This window comes from Thunnus maccoyii, chromosome 4, assembly GCF_910596095.1.
Source record: "Thunnus maccoyii chromosome 4, fThuMac1.1, whole genome shotgun sequence".
NCBI lineage: Eukaryota > Metazoa > Chordata > Actinopteri > Scombriformes > Scombridae > Thunnus > Thunnus maccoyii.
In genome coordinates, this window is record NC_056536.1 from 32,331,616 (window position 1) to 32,342,940 (window position 11,325).

At 36.4% G+C, this 11,325-nt stretch overlaps 1 protein-coding gene across 1 annotated transcript; it reads right to left on the reverse strand.

Annotated features, from left to right (window-relative positions):
- Positions 1–4,864: 4,864 nt before the first annotated feature.
- LOC121895747 lies at positions 4,865–7,149 on the reverse strand. The gene is made up of 4 exons (XM_042409170.1): positions 6,952–7,149; positions 6,679–6,861; positions 5,797–5,931; positions 4,865–5,484 (listed from the first exon to the last, which is right to left on the reverse strand). Exons 1-4 carry the CDS (start codon positions 7,147–7,149, stop codon positions 5,287–5,289), a joined length of 714 nt encoding a protein of 237 aa, XP_042265104.1. The 3' UTR covers positions 4,865–5,286.
- Positions 7,150–11,325: the final 4,176 nt, after the last annotated feature.

The following is an 11,325-nucleotide window of genomic DNA, read 5'->3' on the forward strand; positions in this document are numbered from 1 at the left end:
TAATGTCTGGCGGAGGATTCATATGGCAGTTCAGGCCTGTTTCAGGTCCCGTTCAGGCCTGATTCAGGACCAGTTCAGGTCTGGTTCAGCAGTGGAAACAGAACCACAGAGCAGCAGCAGCTCTCATCTCTGCTGCAGATGTCAAATAACAAAGTGAAATGTGTCTTTTCCTCCGAAGCCGGTTTAGATTTTAATCCTTTTTTTTTTGTCTTGCTGTCTTCTAGAAAAGTGCCACCTTCAACATCCAACACAAATCTAATTCTTTCAGTCATGAAATTCATTGTTTTCATGTCAATTTGATACCAAGATTCAAATATCTTATTTTAAAAAAATACAAAAAAATCACATGCAGACCATAATTTCACATGTGATGAATTTACATACAGTACATCTAATTATCTGACATCAGTAAATCAAATCTTGACTCAAGTTTCTACAACTTAAAAACAAAAATTCTTGATTTCAGAATTGATGCTGTTGATATATTTTTATATATATATATATATATATATATATATATATATATATATATGGATGACAGACATTTATCCAGTCAGTTAAGTTTTATTTAGTTTAACTTTGACAAGTTGAAATTGCAGTTTTTATTGTTTTTATTATTATTATTTATATATATTTTGTTCAATTTGAAAATGATTCAGTTTTTACTTAAATAATGTAGATTCATTTCACGTGAAATGTACATGATGACTGCACATCTAATTACACCTGACACATTTACATACAGTATATATATATATATATATATATATATAGTAGACATACATGTGCTTTTCCCCGAGATAATCTGAACTATAGCAGGTTAAAGTTTTATTTTAAATTGAATTGAATCTATTAGTCTTGTTTCAATATCAAAAATTTATAGTAAAAATAGTAAACATTTAACTGAAACTTTGCATATCCCCATCAACAGGTGACGTTTTAGTCATTACAGTTGATTTTTAAGTGTCATTAATTTAATTATCTCATATCAGCATCATAAATTCTGATGTCAGGTATTTAAGTTTGGTATCAATTATTTCCAGAGTTATCCAAGATTTGAATTTCTGATTTTAGGAAATAAATAAATTAAACTAATATTAGATATATTTGTAATACTGGCACAGGAAAAGGATCAGAATAAAGTCACTTTTTTTTTTAAATTATTATGCTATGATTAGGATTAAAAGACATTTTTTCAAACTAAAAAAGTCAAATTTGACCCACTGTGGTTGTATTGATATAAGTTCTGAGTCAAAATTTGACATGTTTAAATTAAATTTGTGATACTGATTAAAAAGTATTAAAAGCTAAACTGGCTATGTAGTGTTCAGTCTGCAGTGTGACGCCCCCTGGAGGCCACGCTGTGAACTGAAACTTCACCACAGACATGAAAAATAAAAAACACTGAATTCAACATTAACACAAGCAAAGTGTTATCAGAGGTTTACTTACCGCGACAACACTGCAGGAGACGAGCAAATACAGCTATTGTGTAGCTAAAAGACAGACAGGAAGTAGCTGTGACAGATCAGCTGTCTGTCAGCAGTGACATCATGGATCAGCTGATTGGTTTGTGAGCTTTAAAAAAAAACAAAAAAAACCTGAGGATGTAAGACATGTACAGCTTTGTAAAATGTTGGTATTGTTTATGAATGCAGCTCACGGGGAATTTTAACTAAAACTGAGTAATAAATGACTTGCAGTTATAATGAGATGATCCATGAATTAAAATTATTATCAGATATAAATAAAAGGCTTTTATTCAAGCTGGTGTTTTGTGTTCTTTTTTTAAATATATAAAAGCAACAGCGACAGAGGCCTCAACTACAAAGCAAGATTAGTAGGTTAGCAGCTAGCTTGGAGCTTAAAGGACCAGTGTGTAGGATTAGTGCCATCTAGTGGTGAGGTTGAAGATTGCAACCAACTGAATACCCCTCCTCCTCCCCTTCCAAACATGTAGGAGAACCTACAGTGGCCGCAAAACTCACGAAAAACACAAAAGGCCCTCTTTAGAGCCAGTGTTTGGTTTGTTCCTTCTGGGCTACTGTAGAAACATGGCGGGCTCCATGGAAGAGGACCCACTCTCTCTAGATATAAAGGTAAGAAAAACACAACAATTCTTATTTTCAGGTGATTATACACTAATTAAAACATACTTATGAATATTACATTGCAATTCCGCCAATACCTGATATTCCTGGCCTCTATCAGAAGGCTTTGGCAACTTATTCGATGAAGAAAGAGCTTCCACAGATTGTGTTCATTCTCACTGTCGGAATACTTTACTGAAGGGTTGTTTGTGGAATATCATCAACATGTACAATGTGTGGTGTATCTGAAATAAACAATGGAAAAAACATAATGAATAATAATCTCCAGGAAACTGCTTCCCTTTATATACATGAGGGCATAGAATACATACGCTGGATAATCCAAAGTGAAGCAATAATGCCCTCTAGTGGCCAAAGACACTAGGATGACTTGTACAAGTTGAACCATCCACTACACAATCAATGGTAATAAATTGTGTTAAATGCCATGAAATAAGTAGGAGATGTAAGTAATATTACAAGGTTCAGGCTAGTATGACATAAAGAGCAATAGCAATAACATAAATTAACAAATCAATAAGAAATAATTAACTAAAGGCTTATAACAATATAGGGTGGCCAGATGCTTCTTCCACCTTGTGTTTGCATACTATGCCACATGTACAACAGATTTAACATATTCAACGACATAACACATTAATTATTTCCTTGATTGCATCGTCTTTAGTCTGTACGAACGCTGAATACTGCCTTGTATCCTCCTGAGCTAGCCATGAAGCTACATATCATAGCATCATCCACCTGCTCCTGCTAACGTTACCCTCTTTCAATCACGTGATGTCACGGAGCAGAATGCAACTTACATGCTCATAAACGCACACACACGTCCACAGACAAAGGCGAACAGTAAGTCCATGGATGAAGGAAAGAACTCGATACGCAACCGGACTGAACCTGTCCGGATGTTTTCCTTGCGGATCTAGTCCGTATTCCCCACCCCCTATTGTCAGTGATGTCATGGGTGAGCCCAAGTTGTAGCAGCAACAGGGGGTTTTGTACAGATCCCCCTAAATTTTACACACAAGTTCTTTAAATGCATTTTTGCACAGAAAAACTGTGGATTTTGTCCCCCATCAACTTCCATTGTAAGGTCATTATGAAGGGATCTTCTAATGGTCAGTATGAACAGGAGGAATGATTACAGCAAGAAAAACATGTTTAATGTTCATTTGGGCTCCTGATTGTTGTTTTAAACCTGTCCTTTAAAGCCTTAAAAACAGGAAACAAACAAAAAAAAAGTTCAAATCAAACAAAGAAGGAAGGCGTCTGCACAACGTGAATGACAGGAGCAGCACACTGATGATGTCAGAGGGCTGTGATTGGTTGATCACAATGTTGATCCAGGACCGCAATGTGATGTTGATCCAGGAACACGTTCTACTTGGCTAAATCACGTTGTGCGTCTGCTTACAACCTGTTTTGAGGGTTTAGTTGTCACTGCAGTGTTTTTGTTGGTTTATGTTTTAACTTTTATGTTTTTTAAAAATTTGTAGCACATTTCTTTAAAGTTTGCACTTTTGCTGTTGTGTGTGTTTTGTCCTTTGGCGGCCACCGTAATAAACAGTTCAATCTACTGAATCACATGTTGTGATATAAAATTACAATCAATGAAAATTTGATCCATATTTCCCTCCAAGAGAAAACCGTGTTATGGTGCATTCAAGGACACAACAAGGACGCTGGAAATCGCTGCGTTGATGAACTGTTGTTTAATTGAACTTAGAACACAAACAATCAGCAAAAATGGACACTGTGAGCAAAACAGGAAACAACAAGATTTAGACCAAACGGGTCAGATACACACTCTAAACAGAGCAACATGAGAATAAAACAGACAGGATGTAAACACAGGTAGAGGCTACTGCAGGCCACGGGGCGGCCATGTTGGAGCGTTGTATAAAACATGTTGAGGTAGAAACATTTTGGTCTCAAACTGGTTCAGAACCAGAATCTGGATTTACAGACAGACGGACGTTAAAGCTGCCGAGGAAACAGACTAAACATTCAGAGCTGAAGAACACAGTGTGAGAGCTGAGGACTTCATTACCCACAAGCCCTGGTTCATACTGTGTGTGTGTGTGTGTGTGTCTGCAGCCACAGTAAACCAGTAACACATTCATTACTGTCTGCCAGTGTATTTTTTCATATTTCCACTGGGAGGCACAAAAGTCACAAAAGCTGCAGCTTTAAATATTAAAGCTTATATAGTTACAGCTGTTTTACTGCGTCGTCATTCAGAGCTGCAATGATCAATCGATTAGTCAATCAAGAGAAACTGAATTGCCAAACATTTTGATAATCGATTTATCATTTGAGTCATTTTTTTAAAGAAAAAATACAAAAATTCTCTGATTCCAGCTTTTCAAATGTCAATATCTTCTGGTTTCTGGACATCACCTTCATTTTTGGGATAAAATAATGATTTTCTGACAATTTTCTGACATGTTACACACCAAACGACTAACCGATTAATCGAGAAAATAACAGACTCCCAACTACCTCCGATCCTCCAACAGTCTGCTCTGATAAATAGAGTGGGTTTAATCTCAAAATAGAAGCTAAAAACCTAATGATAAAAACCTGTTTATCACTAATAATCAGTATATAAACAATTAATAAATGGTTTATAACACACTAATGTCATTGTCATCAGATATAAGTGTTTATTAATGTATTAATCAACAACTATAAGTCCTCCTGCTGTATAAACAGATGATGAATGACAATATAGTAAAATACATTTGTAATAATATAAAATATCTCTTCATAAGAGAAATTATAATTGTTGACAAATACTGTACATCAAAGGATACGTTCAAGTTTTTTCCACATCAGTACTGAATTAAGAAAAAATCTGAATCTATCCTTTAATAAACACTTAAAATGTCCTTAAATCTGCTTATAACTACACTATAGTCTGTGTTATAAACCATTTATTAACTGTCTATGTGCTGATTATTACTGATAAATAGGAGACTTGAAGTTAAATTTTTACAACACTTTCAACTGAAGAAGATCAGCCAGACTCATCTACTGCAGGCTGTGATTGCCTACATTTCCCAGAATGCCTCTCACAACAGCATGAGAGCATTGTTCCAGTGGAGGCTGGTCTGCTGAGGCTGCAGCGTTACCTTCTGTATGATGACAGTATGACCACATTAATAAACACTTATAGTCAGCTCTGTTTGTCACTTATATCCTCCTCCACCTCCTCTCCTTCTTCATCCTCTTCTTCTTCATCCTCCTCCCCCTCGTCCCCCAGCCGGCAGGGCAGACAGGTGAGGCGGGGCGGGGCGACCAGCAGGTGGCAGGATCGAACCCTCGAGTCTCGACAGACGACGAACCCTTCAAGCTCCAACAGCAGAGACACCAGCTGACCGACAGAGAGCTAACTGTTAGCATCGTTAGCATGTAGAGTTAACTTGTTAGTGTAAAGTCACATTTTACTCTTTACGTCTGTCGTATTCCCTAACGAGCACAGAGAATCACCATGGCAACTGAACAGACACCTTGGAGACAGTCATTAGTATGTTTGCTGTGGTTTGAACTAGAGATGGTCAATTTCACTGCTTCTCTATCAAACACTAACAGATGCACTGCAGACAGGTGTGTGTGTGTGTGTGTGTGTGTGTGTGTGTGTGTGTGTGTGTGTGTGTGTGTGTGTGTGTGTGTGTGTGTGTGTTACCTGGCTCAGGCGTGTGATCCGCTGTGTGTGTGTCTGGTACAGAGTGTGTGTGTCTGGCAGCAGCTGGTTCTCTACAGTGATGAAGAAGCAGAGATCCGGCTGGATGTGGATGATGGTGGTGAGCATGGAGGACAGCTGCAGGGACACAAACAGCCGTCTGTCTGTTTACATGTAAACTACTGTTTATATTTACATGTAAACCACTGACACACTGACACATTTCCACTGCTGGTTTTTGGCATCTTTTGCCTCGATTGACAGCTGAACGTACAGAGAGGAAAGTTATATGACAACAAATATCCACTACATGAAACGGCACAAGTTGCAGTTCACTAGATAAATAACTTTATTAATAGTTATGTGGAATAAGTTTTAACATCCTGATGTTTTATATCCAGAATCAAGGAAGTTCTGCACTTTTAATTTATGCAGCAGTCAAACAGCAGGAAGTTAAACATGCTAATAAATACTTTATTTTAAACATTAGCATACATTTTTAAAGAACTAATATTACTTTATTCCATTAATGTTTCTTTTTTTTTAAATGCTAAATATACCTTTTTTAGGGGATAATAATGTACATTTTTTAATGCTAAGATTACTCTTAAAAATGCTAATGTTACTTTTTAAAAATATTAACGTGACTGTTTTAATGAGAGGATGAGTGTCACATATGAATTTACTTCTAAACAGTAACTTTACTGACACAAACGCAGCGTTCAGAGCAGGTTGAAGCCCTGACTTTTGACTTACAGGCAGCATTTCTACATATGTTCACCTTATGTTCTGTAACTTTAACCACGTTTAACATCTGACATCAGAACAGAAAATAACAAAAAGCAGAATATGGTCCCTTTAAGTATATTTATGTTTGAGTCGTACCCTGGAGCACTGCAGCAGCTGCAGCAGAGGTCCGTCAGCCAGAACAGCTACCCAATGAGCCGGCAGCACCGTCTTCCTCAGCTCCTGCAGCAGCCGTGACAAGCGCCGCCCACATGTGACCTCATCACCGCCGCCGCCGCCGCCGCCGCCGCCGCCTCCTAACAGGCTGAACGACCCCGAGCTCTGAAAAAAAAGAAAACAAACAGGAAGTTATAAAGTCTGGTTTCATGTTTTTTATGTCCCGACTGAACATGACTCCACAGCTCCACTGACCAATGAAATGTCGTCATGGGCTGTGACATCATCGGCGACCTTTGCTGTGACATCATCGGCGACCTCTGCGATTCCAGAAAGCCTTGATGCCGCCGTAAGCGTCTCCTCGTTGGAGTGGAGCCCCGGCATCTCCACCTGGATCTCGTAGTACTTTCCCTCCTCCGTCACTCCTTCACCGCACTCCTCCTCCTCCTTCATCCCTCCTGCTGCCTCCTCCTCCTCCTCCTTCATCCCTCCTGCTGCCTCCTCTTCCTCCTCCATCATCCCTCCGTCCTCTCTCTGTCCTCCCTTCCCTCCTGTCCTCCCGTACTCATGGATGTCCACCGCCTCCTCCTCCTCTTTGGGCTGGAGGGAGGGAGGAGCAGCTGGAGGAGGGATGAAGGTGAGGCCTGTGGACGTGTGGAGGACTGAACCCTCCTGGACACAGACGACACATTTGTATTAAATATTAGTTAGATGAAGACAAACCAGGTCGAGCTCAGCAGTTAGATTCAACCAGTTTTTTAAGGATTTTTCATTAGAGGGTCAATAAACAGCGGAGCAGCGGAACAACAGGTCTGTATGTTTGTTTATCTATAATTAATCTATTCTATAACTATGATGATACTAATCTCATAGTTACTCATGATGATTTCAAAGCACTAATCCAGTATGCAAACAACGGGATGTCCCTCATCTCTAAATGGTTTCGGATGAACAAAGTCTCAATGTCGAAAAATCTAATTTTGTGATATTTTGCAATAAAAACAAAAAATATCCAAAAGATGACGCTAAAATATTCATATAGACGTCCCATTTACAAAATTCTCAGGAGTTATTGTAGATGAAAGACTAACTTGGAAAAAAACATATTGAACATGTTTGCAAAAGGTCAATGAAAATGATTCATCCTTCTTCTTATTTAACTCTGTATTATCGTCTAATCTATTCATATATCAGTTATTGTAATTTAAAAAAGGTTTTTTTAAAGAATGATTTCAAACTCTACTAGCCAAGAGCCATCTGCACCTTTTTGTTTAGGAAATTTAAAATTTTGTCAATTTATTCTGTAAATACTCTTCTAACATGCGTGTTTATGTTCAAATTCATAAATCACAGACAAAAACCTTCCAGATATATTTCATAGTTTTGTCCTTTTATCATCAGACATTCACTCTTATTCAACGAGGCGATCAAAGGACTTTCGTTTACCTTATTCTCACACTTACAATCATCAGTTTTTTTTAATCAAATTTAGAGGAATTGACTAAATACAACTTTGAAGTCGTCTTCTTTAATAACATTTAAAACACATTTTAAAAAAGTATCTTTTATTTACACAGAATTTTGTGTGACTGGGTTTATATTACACCTCTTGCACATTTAAAGTGTTCAAATTTCTGTTTTACTTATTTTTTCTTTTCTTTCTTTTTCTCTTGTTTTTTGCTATAAACGTTTGATGTTAAACTGTTTTATGACTGTATGTTTTTATGACTTGTTGAAATGAAGGGGAGGACTTTGTATAAGTTCTCTGGGCACAATTTAATATACATTTTACTGTGAAATGTTTTTATTGTAACCTTTGTGCAAATAAAAAATACTAAAATACTATCTATAACTCTGTTGAGCAGGAAATTGTGGTTTTGCCGTTTCGATAATTGATGCAAATTCAAGAAATCGCTGCAATATTTGCAAGAGTTTGCAGTTTTGCTAAATTACAGCAACTTTACCACATAAAAACCAAATCAACAGACGGTTTGTGATTTGGACCACTTGTTGCATTAAATGTGGTGGTAATTTGCGTCATCGCAGCTCGTTCAGGTGGAAGAAGATAAATCTCATCTGCAAACAAAAACAATTCCCAAATGAGGTTTAAATTCAGTTAGTAAGAAGAAAACCAGCTGATGTTGTTCAGACAGCGAAGATGGACGTAATCTACCTCAAATATAAACATTGACACTATATTTTTATATTAATGGATTTATTTTAATGCCATTATTAACTGATTTTATTTGGTGTTCATGTTGAGCTGAAAGTTTATTTAATAAAGGCTTATAAGTGGAGCTCAAGTACAGTATTTTCTTTTTTATGTAACTTTGAGCTCGTGGTTCTCGTGTTGTGTGCAGTGAAGTCCAGTATAAATAAATAACTAAATATAGATTCTGTGATATGCAGAATGCTTTTTATCAAAGGAAGTGATAACATATGACTCTTCATTAATCGCAGTTTTAGAAATTTTTTCTCACAATTTTACTGCAATAAGAGCACATAAAACATTGCAAATTGTGTCACGATTTTTGAGGAAAGACGCTGCAAAATTAAACATTTTTGGCCGTTTAATCACAAAAAAACAAAATCCTGGAGGGACTGAAACCACAAGACATGTCAACCATAGTATTAAAAACCAAAGCATGTGTCTGAGTGGTAAAACTGTCAAAATAAGACAATAAATTAAAATAAATAAATTGTAAATATTACAACATAATCAAAATTTTAAAAAACAAGATAAATTAACATGAAATGAGTCTTCAGTTTAAATTAAAGGTCAATACATTCAGGATCTATTAACTTGTACAGTTTTACATTTCAGCTCATTTGCAGATTTTAAATTCATTCACTGTAGGAATTTATAAAACCGTTAGAAGTGGGAGGATTTTTATAAATTTGGCTTTGTGTAATATTTTGTCATTACGAGAATGAGTGTGTGTGTGTGTGTGTGTGTGTGTGTGTGTGTGTGTGTGTTACCTGAGGCAGCAGTGCTGACAGACTGTTGAGGGTGGAATCAGAGAGGATGCTGGGAGAAAAATGGCTGCCGTCCAGAGTCAAATTCAACTGCATTAAAAATAAATAGAAACAAGTGAGACGCAGAAAAAACAAGACTGCAACTAACGATTATTACTATTATCAATTAAGTGATTTAAGTATAAAACATCAGATAACAAAATGACAAAGTACAGTTTTGAGGTACTTGTACTTTACTTGAGTATTTCCATGTGATGCTACTTTATACTTCCACTCCACTACATTTCAGAGGGAAATATTGTACTTTCTACTTTAGTTACTTTTCAGATGTAGATTTGACACAATGGATAATATAACAAGCTTTTAAAATACAACACATTGTTAAAGATGAAACCAGTGGTTTCCAACCTTTTTGTCTTTTGACGTCTTACAAAAAGCAGTGTGTAGTCGGGGTCACATTTCACATGTCTATGAGTTGTTAACAGCTCCACCAAATAGTGATTTTTCCCTCTAAACTTCTCACATGCTTTCATTTCAATAAATGTTCAAATGATCCAATATTTCAGCAAAAATCAAAGATTTAGAGAAAAAGTCCAAAAACTGAAAACAGATTTGTGTATCAGAACTTTGTTTTTTCTTCTTTCCTCTCCCATTAATCATCTCACGACCCCTCAGATTTATCTGCTGACCCTTTGGAGGGGCCCGACCCCTAGGTTGGGAACCACTGGACTAAACTAGCTAACTGTATATAAAGTAGTGTAAACTAGCTCCACCTCCAGCAGCTACAACAGTAACATGCTGCTCTAACACTGATGCTTCACTATTAATAATCTAATGATGTCATATATAATAATATATCAGTCAGAGGGACCAAACCACTACTTTTACTGCAATACTTTAACTACATCAAGCTCATAATACTTATGTACTTTTACTGCAATACTTTAACTACATCAAGCTCATAATACTTATGTACTTTTACTGCAATACTTTAACTACATCAAGCTCATAATACTTATGTACTTTTACTGCAATACTTTAACTACATCAAGCTCATAATACTTATGTACTTTTACTGCAATACTTTAACTACATCAAGCTCATAATACTTATGTACTTTTACTGCAATACTTTAACTACATCAAGCTCATAATACTTATGTACTTTTACTGCAATACTTTAACTACATCAAGCTCATAATACTTATGTACTTCTACTGTAGTAAAGGATCTGAATACTTCTTCCACCACTGGCTGCATGTCATCTCTCCTCATGTTTCACGTCTGTTTCTCTAAATGCACAAAATATACTAAAAAACATAATAAAGTTACAGTTTAGAAAGTGTGTGATATCATTGAGGTTTGTGTTACCTGTATGTTCGTCCCATTCAGCAGCTCTGCAGTTCCACTGACCAGTGTGAAGGCAGGAAACTAAATATAACAAAAACAAAAAAAAAGTTAAATTCAGAAACATCTGAACACATTTCACATCATTAAAGGACAGATTCAAAATTTTCATGTGTGTCTTAAAACAACAATCAGGAGCCCAAATGAACATTAAAGCTGTTTTTCTGGCTGTAGTCATTCCTCCTGTTCATACTGACCATTAGAAGATCCCTTCATAATGACCTTACAATGGAAGTGATGGAGGACA